Raw genomic sequence first — 15990 nt, forward strand, 5'->3', positions numbered from 1 at the left:
AGTGCAGTGCTTGTGCCTGACTCATAGTAAGTGCTCAGCTAGTATCAGTTTCTTTTTTTTTTTTCAATGACAAGTCATCATAATAAGCAAAGGCAGGTAGGAAATAAAGGAATTTCTGAACGGAATGGGAAAAGGAAAAGTGAGATACAGGAGACATTGTCCTAATAAGATTTAATAAATGTATTGGGCGTAGATTGGTAGAATAATGTGGGTTTATGCTATATTATATAATGTGTATTATGTAATGGATATAATAATAATAATTATACCCTGTGAATATTTTCTGGCCTTCCTGCATTCCAGCTTAGCAGTGTGACCAAGGAGAGACACCTGGTTTTGTTTTGTGTCATCAGTGTCAGGGTGAGCTGCTATGGCCACTACCCCCTAGTGCTGCCCCCTCTCTAACACACCAGTAGTTTACAAGAAACTTTCAACCAGGCCGTTGCACCTGAGCCTTGACATACATGTGTTCTTCAATTTGTTTCTACATTTGATATAGGCAAGCTCTGTGCAAAGCAGTAGGGAAAGGCAGTGAGGCAGGCTGACACCATCCCTGCCCTCTTAGAGCTTCTTTAAGTAGAGGGGATGGACAATAACATGTCTACGTGTAAGGGTACACTTATAATTCAATAAATGCTATGAAGGAAATTTGAGGAATTAGAGTTATAGCAAGGGACCTGACCTAGCATGGGATTTCCAGAAAGACCTCTTTGAAGAAATGAGAATGACAGGCAGTAGAGAGCCAGATAAAGAGGGATTGCAGAGCTGTCCATGGAGAGTGGGGTCAGCATTATGAAGGCACCTTTGCCAAAATCACCCAAAAGTGATTTTGAGTCCAAGATAAAGAGTGAAGAGGGGAGCATTCAAGTCCTGAGAGACCAGTTAGAGCATGTGAGACCTGGTTACGCTAAGGGTTTCAGACTTGAAACTAAGTACAGTCAGAAGACTTTGGTGGGCTTAAATGAAGTGGTGTTGGATTAGAAGCAACCAGAATGGAACTAGAGCTGGTTGGGTACTTGGGTTTTAGAATAGCCTCTGCTTTGAACTGTACTATATATGCAAAGAGATGCCTTGTGTTTTCTATTCCTCCAAAACCCTTTTCTGGCCACATTGGCCTCTACAAGTAAGGGTTCAAGGACACATGTAACTCAGGGTAAAGTATACCCAACATAGTTTATTCATTTCACATTGAATAGAAGACATTGCTAGTTATTCACCAAGATTTGAGATCCTTGGATAAGAGCCAGGCACCCGGGATGGATACCTAAAGGGGCATAATTGTCTCTTTTGATTGTGGAAACCATTTTGGCAGTTTCTCCCTCCTCCTTTTTTCTTCATTCATTTTTGTCTCTCAATCTGATAGTGTCTACTCACTTATTTTTAGGAAGCAGCGCTCTGACTGTGCAAGCCAGCTAAAAACAGAATGCTGTTACAATTGAGGGGTATTTCATCATTTTCATAATTTTGTCACGCATGCAACTATTTTCACTGCAGGAAGGGAGAAAAGTCGTGTTTCGTCCAGTATTGCTCTCACAGATCTAAATGCTTTATTCTGTATTTTTTTTTCTTACCAATTTAGTAATTTGGGGGATGAATGAGGGAATAACTTTTTAATTTAATTATAACCACTACTTTTTTCCCCACAATCTCAAGCATATAACTGCTCCGTATATTTAATTTTGGTTAGGTTTTGTAAGAGAAAAAGAATGCCTCTTTTAGCCTAGGCTGAACTCTCACTTAATCATGTGGGAGCAGCCAAGTGCAGTGTGTAAGAGTGTGGGCTCTTCTAGTACAACTTATTTCCACTCCTGGCTTTGCCCTTCATTAGCTGTGTGACCTCAGGCAAATTACTTAACTTCTCAGTGCTTTGGTTTCCTCATTTGTACAATGGTAATGTAGTTGCACCTACCTGCTTCAAAGGGTTCTCGTGAAGATTGAGACACATTATAAAATGCCCATAAAAAACACAAAATTAATTAATTGTTCAAGGCTTCAGGTTTGGCTTCTCACTATATAACTGTTCCCAGTAAGATGTTAAAGTAGGTTGTTGAGTGGAGCCCCAGCCAGCACACAGAACAATTTACTTTAAACTCTCGTCTGATGCCAGCCACTGGGGCAGTCCAGCAAAGCAGAAACTGTGGCTCTGATATGTTTCCTCAATAGAGGCCTCCTCAGCAACACCCCGACTAGTCCAGCTCACCATATCCAGATAGTATTCAGGCAATACACATGCCAGTGGGGGGTGGGAGGGGGGATTTCCTCAACTCCCTGTTGTCACTAAGAATGAATTTGGAATTGGTGAAAGTAACCAGATAAACAACCCTAGAAATTAACTTGTCTGTTTAACCCAAGTATAATTTCAGCATCTTCATTTCCATCAAATCCCTTCTCAGCCTTGGAGCTTGGAGCCTCCCTGCCCCTGAGAGGGTAAGAGGGAGAAGGGTGAGGCTGACTGCACCTTAGGTGCCCACCCACTCAACTGCTTTCAGAACGGGAAGCATTGGAGCTTCCTGGTGCTCACCTGTGTACTGCAGGGGACACACTCCAAGGCCCTGATCCATCCCCTGGTCCTGGGGCGCCTGTGGAAAAGGGAGCAGTCAGTACAGTAGTGTCCCATGGAATTAACTGTACACATGAGAGTTTAGAGGAGAGAGCTCTGAGTGGCCTCCAGTGGTCAGAGGCATGCCCTAGAGTGGGCTTGCAGGGTAAGGGAGGATGTGCCAGGTAGGGCAAAGGCATGAGGAAGCAACTTTATGAGTTTGGTGGGTTTGCTTCAGCTGTGTGGCTCTCAGCCTCTTTTGCCAGAGGTCCTTATAGAGAAATGATGGGAAATACATAATATTCTTTTAAATTTTCTGTCGCTCCGAAATATTTCATAATTTATATTTAAAGAACAATGAATTTAAAGCAAAGAAAATCGACAGGTAGGTTAATCTAAGTCGTTGGAATATAGGTAGAGGAAGTAGGGCTCCTTACCCCAGGTAGAAATGAACTTCTATATTTTCCTGGGCAGGATACTGAGTGAAACCACTGGCTAACAGTGTGGGCTTAAATTGGATTTGCTGCTACTACCATTACCACTGCTGTGACCGCTATTTTGACCAACACCAGCATGATAATAGTGGCTATCACTTATTAAGTCATTATTTCATTGCAGGAGACTTGCTTACATAATCTTAATTGACTGTACAACTTTTTGAGTTAGCTATTATTGCTCCCATTTTACAGATTAGGAAACTGAGGTCCAGAGAGGCCTAGTGACTTGCCCGCTGCCACCCAGCTGGTGAGGTCTGTCTGACTTCAACCACTGTGCCATGTCTCCTTTAGCCTTATTTTCCATATTTGTAAAATGGAGATTCTTGCTATCTTTAACCATAGAGCAGTGTTTTCCAAATTGTAGGTCATGGCCCATTAATGGGTTGTGGAATCAATTTAGTGGAGTAAAAAAAAAGGGATAAAATAGAAAATATCAGAATGCATCACACCATTCCTGAAACTTTTGTTTCTGATATGCATGTGCCTGTATGTCTGTGTTCGTGTATGTATGTAGGCATGTATGTAAGTGCTAGTAAAATGTTGCATAGGAAAATTGTCTGACATGGATCATTTTCAGAAAAATTTAACAGTTACTGTTGTAGAGTTATTATAAAGATAAAATAAACATAAGAATTGTTTGTAGAGCTCTTTGTAAACTCTGAACACTCTACAAATCCAATTTATATTATTATTATTAACTCTAGAGGCTGAAGCAGATAATAAGGAATGCAAATAAGTGGTAAGGTACCGCTACTCTCCCCCCCCACCCCTGCACCCCTCATAGGCATTGCTGATCTGTCACCACACTGCATTTATGGAGCAGAACTTAGCTTCCACATTCCTCAACAGAGCCCCCAGGCCACAAGAGAAAGCCTATTTGCAGACCCTGCACTAGGCCTCTGTATTGGAGTGCATCGGGACCAGCCTATGGTTATAAAGTACTGCTTAGTACTTACAGATCTCTAGCTTTCATGTAAGCTCCAAGAAAATGGATGCAATCCCTACACCATCATGGGGGGGTCTCTGCATTACATGCTCCAAAACAATTGGTTCCTGTCTACTTCCCCCCATAACACTTCCCCTATCACTGCTACTACCACAGCCCTAATCTGGAAGTTATTTACCGATTCTTGCCTCTTGAAGGGATGTCAGACCAATCTAGAGTCCAGATCCACTTTCCTTTGAAAAAAAGGTGGCAAGAGGTCCCTCAACCAAAGCCATTTTCGATGTAACATGCTCTTTCCTTATTAGTTGCAATTCATAAGGGAACTGGATGCATTGTTGCAAATCCCTTGACTGTCCTGAAGGCATGCCCCTCAGGAGATGCACCGCTTCTCAGAAGATGCAGCAAACTCTTCAAAGTCACAAAAGGAACCTGGTCTCCCCCCAACTTTGCACGTGGACTGTTTCTCTGCAACCTGCAAAGGAAGCTAGTAGATTCGGCATTCCTCCCAGAAGTGCACCCCAGAATAGTCCATGACAAAGACTCCTTGAGTGGAATGTGCTATGCACAAGAAACCTCTGTGCATGGATTGTAAGTCAAGACTCAACATGACATCCTGGAATGTGTGCAGAAGACCTCAAGCAGCTCAATTACCAAGGCAGAAAGCAGGTTCTTGGTGTTTTATAGACCTTGCTAATGAATGAGTCCCGTGGCCTCTGCTGGAAGGTGCTTCCCAGTGCTCTGCCAGCCTCCCTCCCACATGTCTGTAAATTCGTCACGCTATAATGGATGGCTGCCGCCAGCAGAGGCTGAGGGCTAGGCCTTTCTCTCTGGGAAACATAGAGCTCTCAAGCCATTAATAATTCATTCTGGATTAATGAACATAGCCCTACCAAGTTGTAAAGCAGTAATAATCAAGTGACACATCAATTTATTACTTCTGTATGCCAAAAGATAATGGTAGTTAGTAATGAAAGGAACAGCATCCCCACCACCACCACCAAAGTTTCCTAAGATGTAAATCAATGTGTTTTTTAAGTTATAAAATAAAATGGATTGTTAAAAGGGAATTGAATGATGTTGGGTGGCCTCAAGCCTATTTACACTGAAAGTTGCTTATCCAGAATTACTGTACCTCTTTTCCAAATGCCTCTGGGCATTGGAGCCTGCACATCAGGGTAATAATTATTCATTAATTAAATCTAAGATTGGAATACAGCTCCACACTTTGAAAAGGGAGCTTGGGATACTTGAGATATAGTCCCCCCAAATCATCAGTAATAGTTTGAGGTTTTATGCGTTATTGGCTGGGTTGAGAATATTTGTTTTGTGTCTATTCAGAAACTCCCATCATCTTCTTAACAATCAGAAAACATTCTTTGGGCATCTCCTGTGCCAGACGTTGGTGGTACCAAGTTAAATAGGCACATTCCCTATCCTCAGGCAGTAATACAGACATTAGACCCTGCAATAAATGCAAGAGACTGTATGAGGAATGGCGGTGGAGAGGGAGACTGCAGAAAGGAAGGACGCCACTTGAACTGAGTCCTGCAGATCAGCAATATGCTAAGCAAAGGAAGAAGAGCAAGAAAGTTCTTGGCAGAGAGAATGACATGTACACAGGCAGAAAGATGTGAAAGCAGAAAGAGAATGGATAGTGAATTACTATAATAATAATTACAATACTTCCAATACAATATCACGTTAAATCTGTACAACAACCTAAGTGGTGTATTATTTCCCTCCCTGACTTTTTTTTTAAGCCGAGGAACACAAAGCTTAGATTGAGTCACTTGCCCAGAGAACCAAAGCTAAGAACTGTCAGATGCGGGCTTAGGGTGACATTGGGAAAAGATATGCTGTTTTATGAGTTTGGACTTTATCTTGGAAACAGTGAGTCTCCTCAAAGCTTTGTAATCATCATTATCAGAACAATTAAACCACAAAAGCATTGCTGAACATTTCACACATACTGTATCATTCTGTTGTTTCCCAACAACCCAGTGAGTTGTTGGACTATTGTAGTTTTCAGCAGGGAAATGAGATGATCAGATCTGCGTCTCAGTAACTGATGGTGGCAGTGGAATAAAGTTGAGCCCAGTTAGAAGGCTATTGCATTAGTCCAGTATATCATCGAGAAGCATGATGGTGAAAATGATCAACGTCCAAACCATGTATTTTTATATGGGCCTGCAATTGAAAAGTGCTTTCATACCTAAATAGCTCGTTGATTCATTTGCACAAGGGACTTTTGTGGAAAGAGGAGTAAGTATACTGATTTAGCCCACATGGGAGGGAAGGTATAAGGGCATGGGATTCACTTCCTACACACAAGAGCTGGTGTTGAAAATAACGATGTTAAAAGCAATTGTAAATATGTGTATTTGCTGACTGACTGAGGCATAGAACCAAAATCTTTCCCCCCTTGCCAGGTAAGACCTTGACTATTGCCTGAATACTCTCAGACTGGAAACGTGATGTGGTTCTGAGTAGAATGGAAAACTATATAAGTAAAATGAGATTTAGATGGATTCAAGAAAATGTTTAAAAATATTCTTGTATGGACTGGAAACAGGCCAGATTATTGGTAGCAACTCAGTTTGCAGCAGGTGCTGCTTAGCTGTCATAATGCCAGTTCTCTTCCTAACTGGACTGTTCCTCAGTGAAAGTTTCATAAAGCTGACCATACCCCACCTCTTTCAGAGGAGGAAGGTTTTAATCAAATTAAACTCTTAACCCTAGAAACATATAGAAAAGTACACATCTGCTGATATTAATGTAATATTTCAATAAAGGCTCATTTTAGAAGTCAAAAGAAACAGTGCAGGCTTTTATAGAATTGTGTGTAAAAAAAATAGTGAGTATAAGTAGCACAAAATGCTAGGGAAGTAGGTTTGTGCAAACTGCCAACTCTGCCCAATTTCTCTTTAATTTCAAATTAGCAATGAATAGCTTCCTCTTCCTACAGGTGATTTAGGGAAGCTGCTGGTGTTTTGTTTTGCTTTTTAACAATACTGAATGACCTTAATTTACAACTTGTTTGTGGCCTATAGATAATTTATATATTTTTATATGCAGGCTAGCCAATGAACAATTGAGTTTTGTAGCTAACTCACAGTGGTCTGGGCTTGGGGGTCAGATGTATGTTCTTAGTAGTTGTTTATTTTAAAATATGCATATGTATTTTGAAAATTACTCAGACCCAGCTACTGCTGTGCTTTCCTTAGACCTTGAGTATAAGTGACAATATAAACACAGCCATATACATGGATATGCAGTAGTGCATTTTTATTTCTGTTTATGTCAGCCACATGTTTCACTTAATGTGAACCACCTGTACAATGTGATGGGGTTCTAATACTTTGAGCCTTGAGTGTTGGATTTCCTGAATTGGAATTAAATGTTCAGATCTACCCATTAAAAAATTAGGCTTATTTAATATCTATGTTTGCTAATATATTAAAGCCATCAAGGGTTTTTATGGTTTGCCCTAAAGAACATACTAATGATTGCAGTGGTTTAAGCAGCAGCCAAGTACATAAATTCTCCCAGAGAGGGATTAGCAGTTACCTGTACTGCAGAACAGAGAACTAAATGTGCATTAGTTCATAATTTGGAAGATAGTTGCTTTGGTTGGTTGTTATTTTAGGCAAAATAGAAATAATAGCGACTGTCATATCCTGAAACAGCATGATAGCCTGAACACTGAAGGTTTCTGATATTTTGATAAGATAAAAATATGAATAGAAGAAATTTCTCAAGGGACTCCCAGGACATCCTAAAATGGAGCGGGTGCTAGCTTCCAGTAGATGAGGGCCCTTGCGGCAGGCAGGGTGCAGGGAAGTCTACTGTCTATTCTTCAGCTATTTCTCTCATTGGTGCCTTTTCTTTTCCTTCTTCCCAGTGTTGCTAATAACCACAAGCAGAATCTGATGACGGTGGCAAACCTTGGCGTGGTGTTTGGACCCACCCTGCTGCGGCCTCAGGAAGAAACAGTAGCCGCCATCATGGATATCAAATTCCAGAACATTGTCATTGAGATCCTAATAGAAAATCATGAGAAGGTAATAGTTAAATGGTCACCCCCAGGGCAGAATTTACTTTGTGGGCAGGTGCTTTGGAGTTGGCATTTGGGGTTGACTCGGGTTTGCATGACTGATAGTTGTTAGCGTGAGGATGATGAAGTTGCTGAAGGTAACCATATGGTGAAGGTTACCATATGGGCAACATTTACTGAGCACTTGTTCTGTACCTGGAACTTGCTATGTTGTTATTTGATTCCCCCAGCAATCCAGTGAAGGTACTATTATGAGCCTCGTTTTGAAAATACCCTTTGTCCAGTTTTCTATTTTGTTGTCTTGTTACAAATTTCTAAAAGCTTTTTTGTATTAATTATCGTAAACTTTTGTCATTTGTGTTGCAAATAGTTTTTCCAAATTTATAATTTGTCTTTCGGTTTATAAATGGTATGTTTTCCATGCAGTTTTTGTGCTTCTTTAACTGTATATATTTAGGGCATTGAGATTTCCAGTCTTTTTTAAGATCTCCCCCATCCCAACTTGTGAAGTGTGTCAGCACAGAGCTGGCTCTATAAAACTGGGGTTGGGGGCACAACACCAAATCCATCTGTCCCATCACATTACCACTAGTAGCAAACTGCTGTGAAGCTTCTCAGAACTTGTGGGGTTCCTTAGAGCATGAGTTGACAGCCTCAGATCCGAGGTCTGATTAAAACAAAATAAAAACCACTCCTCCTAAATCGAAACTTTGCCTGGAATGGGGAATTAATTGTGCTAAATAACGTGCACAATACAATCTGATTACTTTTCACTACCTTCACTGATCTGCCCTCTGCTAGAATGTGTACTTCATGGAAGCAGACATTTTTGTCTGTTTTGTTCATGGCTTTGTCCACAGTGCCTCAGTAGGCACTCCAGAAATATGTACTGGATGACGGAATTGGCTCTGTGATAGCTCGCCTCCAAAGTCATTCCTAGTGATCTTTGCCTCCTGGAATTCACTCCCATACTGAATAGGGCTGGCCTTTGTGAGCAGTAGGATATTGCAAAAATAATGATGTATGACTTCTGAGGCCCAGTCATAAACTCACTGCAGCATTTGCCTTGGTTTCTGAACTTGCCCGCTTTGAGGGAGACAACCCACCATGTTGTGGAGACAGTCATGTAGTCCTTTTGGGAGGAGTTGAGGCATCCTGCCAACAACCAAACCAACTTGCCAGCCATGTGAGTGAGTCCCTTTGGAAGTAAATCCTCCAGACCTGGTCAAGGCTACAGATGACTGCAGGCCCAGCAAACATCTTGAGTGTAACCTCATGAGAGACCGTGAGCCAGAATCGCTCAGCTGAGCGTCTCCTGAATTTCTGAGCCACAGAAATTGTTTGATAAATGTTTTAAGTCACTAGGTTTGGGGGTAATTTGTTATGGGGTATTATATAACTGAAACTACTAGAGAGCCTCTGAGTAGAAACTTCTACAAGTAATAGGAGTATCCTGCAAAGTAGCATAAGCCATAGAGCCCCCCTCATATGATTATTAAGAGATTTCAAACTTGATTTATTTGAGGAAACTATCTTCCTTTGATCCACAATGTTGAAGCCTGTCCACCCACCTCTCTAAATACAGAAAATCAGGTATAGGAGCAGCAGTTTATGTTATATGTGCTAAAAGTGAGCTTATAAAAAGGGAACAGAATAGTATAGCAGTTAGTAGCATGGGTTTAAAAGTTAAACTGCTTAGATTCAAGTCCAGGCTCTACCACTTACTAGCTGTGACCATAAGCAGATTACTTAACCTCTCTGTGCTTGTAAAAGTACTTTTTGTACAGCTAACTGCTGTAGCAAACAATCCCAAAATGTCAGTGACTTAGGACACTAGAAGTTTATCTGCTGCTCACAGAATAGTTCAGTGCAGGTGTTCTGCCTCATAGGCCATGATTCAGCAACCCAGTCTCCTTCCATATTGTAGCTCTGCCTTCCACTCTGGAGATTCTCTACAATCAGCTTGCAGATGGGGGAAGTGAGAAGGCATGGAAGATTTTAGGGGCCAAACCTGGAAGATGATTTCCTTATTTTCTCCCGCATTCCATTGACCAGAACTCTGTTGCATGGCCACTTCTATTTGCAAGAGAAGCTGGAGAAAGCAACCTGAGTGTGTGCCAGAGGAAAGGGAAGAACGTGTGATGATCAGCTAGCTAGTCTGTTACATTCCTTCAGTTGTCTGGTAGTGAAGATTAAATGAGGTGGTTTAAGTAAAAGTCTTAGCCAAGGATCTGTATGAAGTAAAGGTTCAATAAATATACTTGAACTTTAGTACTTTCTGAAAGTTAATCTTTTCTTAAAATAAAATGATCTTAAATGTTGAGGTAAACTTTTAAGGAGTAAGCAGTTCGATTGTTTCATGTCCCTACAGAGTACATTTGAGTTTATAGTAGGCAGCATCTGTCTCCAGGCTCTTAAACTAACTCTTTTTGGTATTCTTGGGCATACAAACCAGAAAGCAGGTTTGATATAAACATAACAGAAAGAAAGTCCTATGCTACTAGTAACACTATTGAAACTGGTATAAACAAACAGCTATTGCTGCCTTGAGCACAAAATCTAGAAATAGAAATGAAATATAAAATGCATGAGCAGGCCTATAAATATAAGGGCAAAAGACTGGTAAAAATACTCATTTGGTTTGATGAGTTACAATTTATGTTACTCTCTGATGTTTATTTAGTGACATGCATATAAAAAGAGAATTACAATGCTTCGTTCTATGTTCTTCTTCATTAGTCAATGCCGAGGGTGGCATGTATCATAGTAAGCTTCACATTCCTGTGGGAGCCAATGAAGGCGTGCAAATGAAAATATTCCAGAGAGAAAGCCACACCTAAGTTTATGTCTCCAGTCTTAAGGGAGTTAATATACCACCAGACAGAGGTATTTAATCGGGGGTCCCTCATAGGCCAAAGTTTATATGCAAGACCTGTATATGCTCATTATTCTGGGAAGAAAGTGCATGGTATTCACCAGGTTTATCTTTCTGGCAAAAAACGTAGAAGAAGGCTGCCTGATTGCTTTTGTAGCCTGATTGCTTCTGTAAATGTCGCTGCAGGCCTGGTGCAGAGTGAGCCGATGTGGCCTGAGTCTCCTGCAGAAGCCCATGGTGTTCACCTCACGGGAACCCTAAGCTTCTGTGCCCACACTCTGGTCTCCCACTTTCCGGGGACAGTTTGTTGACTGGATGAATTTCCTGCCAACTTGCCTTTAGTCATCAAATCCAGAGCATATTAATAATGATAGTGATAGCTAATGTTTACTGATAGCTTACCATCCACAAGATATCGTGCTCAATACTTCATATCCAGTATCTCATTTAATTTTCATGGCAGTCCTATAAGGTCAATATTTTTAGCTCTATGTTATGAATTATAAATCTGAAGTGCAGAGAGTTTAAGAAGTAGCTTGTTAGAAGAAGAATTAGGGTTTGAATCTAGAACTGCTTTCAGAACCCAAGCTATTAAAATCTACTGTAGTTAATCTCCACTCAACACAATAAATTTAATGAGTATCTATTATTGCTCCAAGATAAATAAGATAAAACTGTTTTTTTTTCTCAAGGCACTTGTATTTTATTAGGGTATAACTAACCATAACACAGTGTGCTAAATACCATCCAGTAAGATGAATAAAGTGTTATGGAAACACTAAGGAGAAATAATTTAATTCTTTCACTGGGCCCTGACAAAGATGGATAGAAAATGTTTCTAGGTAGAGAAAGGGTAGTGACAGGAAGGACAGCATCCAGGGGAGCAATATTAATCAAATCATGTGTATTAAAATTATAGGTTGCGTCATAACAGCATTATTCACAATAACCAAAAGGTGGAAACAACCCAAAGTCCATCAACAGAGAAATGGATAAACAAAAAGTGCTATACTATATGCAGTGGAATAGTATGCAGCCATAAAAAGGAATGAAATGCTGATACATGTTACAACATGAATAGACCTTGCAAACATTTTGCCAAGTGAGAGAAGCCAAATACAAAAGGACTAATATTGTATGATTCCACTTACATGGAATATCTGGAATAAGCAAATTTATAAACAGAAAATTTATAACAGAAAGTAGAGTAGATGATATTAGCAGGGGCCCAGGAGAAGAAGAATGGGAAGTTATTGCTCAACAAGTACAGAGTTTCTATTTGGGGTGAGAAAAAAAGTTTTGATAATGGATCATGGTGATGGTAGCACAATATTGCATATATAATTGATGCTATTGAATTGTACACCTAAAAATTGCTAAAATTGAGAATTTTGTGATATATATAGTACTAAATTTATTTTATAAAATATAAACTTTTAAAATTCCATGCTTGTTAAAGGCTTGTAGGTTGTATACTGGCAGGTGGTGGGAAAGCCATAGGAAAGGATTTGTATTTACTTCCTGAAACTTTGGAGTTCTCAAAGGTTTCCAAGTAGAGGAGTGAAATGATTATGTCAGCACTTTAGAAAGGCAGTCCTGGAAGCTGCCCCACGTTGCGTTCTAATTGTTGATACCAAAACCACTTGTTAAATAAATAATAAAACTATATTGTTGACAATACTGTTGTGAACTTGTGGCTTATATAAAAAAAGTCTTACTCAGAGAATGTAACTTTTGACCTACAGCCTTTTCTTATTATAGAGTAGGGTTCTAACGGCCTTTATTTCATCCTTCTTGCCAGACCTTCTAAGGGAAATACTAGCTCATAACATCATTTCCCATCAATAACTCCTTTGCAGCTGAATAGTCAGTCTCTTCAAGAAGTAACAAGAAGCCTGAATTTTTAAGCACCTAGCATTCTATACCCTGAACTCTACTTGGATTATATGAGAGCTAAAATAGTCATGAGAGTCTGGCTCTTTTTGCTTATAGTAAAATTGCAGAGTTGAAAGTTCAGAGGGCAAAGATTTTGGTCCTTACCGTGCTTGTTTTAAGATCTCCCATAAAAATCATTTAAAACTATCATTTCTATATGGACAGACTCTTTCCCACAAATTCATAGCTTATAACACTGAGCTGGGTCCTATCTGAGTCTTAAAATACCAAGTAGGCAAGTATTTTGGGATATAGTAGACATTACCAATATTTATATGCTTCTATTAAGGTTTAAAAGAAAACAAACTGTACCATCATTGTCCAAGATATCCCAAAGCCCAGAAATCTTGCTATTTCTTACAGTATTATCTTTTTATTTTGAATAAGATTTTCTGTTTGTTTACTTATTTTTTCAGAGGCTAACTTGCCAGTGACTTTGAAAATTTAGACATTTAGAAAGGATAACCGTATTAAGAAACCATACTGCCTTATTTTCATAGTTCTGATTAAACATGAAATTTAAGACTAATAACTTATATGTGTGTGAGAGAGAGCGGGCAGGGGGAGAGGGGGAGAGAGAGAGGAAGGGAGGGAAGGGGAAGGAGAGAAGGGGAGAGCATGGGAGGGGAGAGGAGAGAAAGATAAAGTTCCAGGGATTCTGCACCTCATCTTTTTTGTCTGCATTGCCCCTTTTAATGCCTATTAATGTTTCATAAGATAAGCTTCATTGATTCCTTTTTCAACCTATCAGTTTGCTTTGGACACGGTAGGGGTGTTGATCTTTGAGCTGTTGTCCCTCGGGAGGCCTGAAGATTAGTGACTCTTAATGTAATTCCATTGCTGTGGCTGCATCAAGGAGAGCAAGTTAATTACCGAGGATGACCCTGTTTAATACCTAGTATAAGCACCAAGGCTTGCATTCCCTTTAAAATCCTTGTGTTTTTCAATGCTTAATTTGAGTTGATTTGGGACCACCAGACTGTCTTTATCTACTTTTACCAAATCATTGATGGCACTGAAATCCATTGACCAGTGTTGGGGATTTTGCACAAATGTATACCAATTAATAAAATGCAGTTGATTGGAGTAGTTTCTGGCAAGAGAGATGTTTGGCAGTTGCTTTCCATTTCTTGATTTTCAACAAGGTTGATATGTAAAAATAATGAGGAGGAGCGGCGCCAGGATATGGTAGTACATTGAAAGAATCGCTGATGTCATTGCCTGCTCACAAAGCTGAACTCTGTATTTTATTGTCATGGCTTTTACAGTCCTCCATTGATTTTTTTTTAATTTTTTATTTATTTTTTGTTATCTTTCCTCCCATTGGTCCCTGAATGTACTGGGTTTTTTTGTTTGTTTGTTTGTTCGTTTTGTTTTCTTTTGGTCCTCCTTGTTAGGTTTAGAAGCAAGCTAAACTTACTTGTATGCTGGGTTGGGATGCTTCTTCACAGGGATATTTTTTTAATGGCAAGTGCTGTATAAGACAGCCTTTATTAATATGATAGGTTCTGCATCTGAACATATGTATTTCCCCCAATTAAACCCAGATAAACCAATACTTGTTTGAACTGTGAAGCTCTTTTAATGTTACTCAGATGAGCATAGAGTTTTGTTGTGTTTTAATCTATTCCTCTTTGTCAACAAAGATAACAGGAAATAGAATCTTTCTGGAAATTTGGACAATCTCAGCACTCCAGACCATCTAAATATACCCTCAGTTACTGAATGTAATTGGTTCTTTCAGAGGGATTTTTAATAAAACTTCCCAAACTACTTTCCACATTGTTGATCCCTCTGCCAAAATGCTGGTATCAACAGGACATTAGGCTACCAAATGTCCTTAAAAAAACCTCGCTGTGGCTGTGGCTTCTGAATTTGGCTTCTTAACTGTCACAGTAAATGAGCCCTGTTAAAACTTGCCTGGCTTTTCAATGTAAAGGCGCTGAGTTTATGGCTTCTAGTGCCCTAAGCGGGCCTCTGCTCCACAGTGGGCTGTGAGAAAGTAGTGAGCAGTGAAAGCCAAGCTCAAGAGTGTTCATCCTCCACTCCCAAAGCAGATACTCCTCAGATTAAACAAGCCAACCCCTTTCCATTTGGGCCCCTGATGCTTGCATTTGTGTCCCAAGAAAATGCTCGGTCAGTCTCTCCTCTGTCATTGATTTATTGTCTCAGAGCTACTTTGCAGCTACTGATCAGAAACTTCATCATGACCTAACTTTCATCCCATAAAAATCACAGCACATAATAAAGAGTGCACCACATACATTACAGGGAGACTCCTAATCTTTTTAAATAGCAAGAGCATATGACAGATGGAAGGCATTTAAAAATGTGTATGTGACATGGTTAAGAACAGATTCTGCAAGTGTCAGTGCTCTACAGCATCAAGATGAGCCTGGCAGGGTGGAGGTGGTGGACTGTGAAATTTGAATTTTGTAAACAATACAAAGAAAGAAGAATAGCAGATTCCAATATTGCTACAAGCAGTTAAGATTGATTTTTTTCCGAGGAACAATAATTAAATTTACACTTTTAGATTAAATCCTCATGTCCCGGCTGCAATAATTAATTGTTGAGTCTCTAGTTATTTCCTTTATTGGACTTTGTATGTCTCCTTTGGGTGCTAAACCCTGTGTTAGGTACCTTGCATCATCTTTAGTCTTTACCACAAACCTGGGAGTCTTTACAAATGAGGCATCTGAAGGTCAAAGTTATATTACTTGCTCAAGGTCACAGAGCTAACAGGTGAATAAAACCAGACATGTCAGTCTTCAAAACTTAGAATCTTTTCATCTTGTCCTCTGTCTCTCAAATTAACCATAGGTATGAAGTGTATGAGTGGTTAAGACCCAGGCAATCAAGGTATCTAGGTCCTATCCAGCTATACTTATCTGTGATCTCGGACAAGTCTGTTCATCTCAGTGAGTCTTGATTTCCTCATCTATAAAATGGCAAGAGTAATAGTACCTCCTTAATAGGATTATTATGAGTAAAACCTCAGCTAGTAGATGGCAAAGCCCAGTCTTGAACTCAAATCTCTGGACTCTAAAGCCTATTTGCTTTCTGTCCATATAATGGCATTTTTTTGTGTGTGATGATGATGGCAATGATGGGGAGTCTAGTGCAGCTATAGGTGTTGTCCAC

At 39.8% G+C, this 15990-nt stretch overlaps 1 protein-coding gene across 5 annotated transcripts in view; it reads left to right on the plus strand.

Moving 5' to 3' along the window:
• ARHGAP26 (Rho GTPase activating protein 26) overlaps nt 1-15990 on the plus strand; it is a 466078-nt gene that overhangs the window by 347428 nt on the left and 102660 nt on the right. For all 5 annotated transcript variants that reach the window (XM_077137292.1, XM_077137293.1, XM_077137295.1 and 2 more), the window contains exon 18: nt 7884-8043. In XM_077137292.1, the coding sequence (XP_076993407.1) occupies nt 7884-8043 (160 nt within the window). The remainder of the gene's footprint in view (nt 1-7883; nt 8044-15990) is intronic.

Source organism: Tamandua tetradactyla, chromosome 20, assembly GCF_023851605.1.
Source record: "Tamandua tetradactyla isolate mTamTet1 chromosome 20, mTamTet1.pri, whole genome shotgun sequence".
NCBI classification, from domain to species: Eukaryota; Metazoa; Chordata; class Mammalia; order Pilosa; family Myrmecophagidae; genus Tamandua; species Tamandua tetradactyla.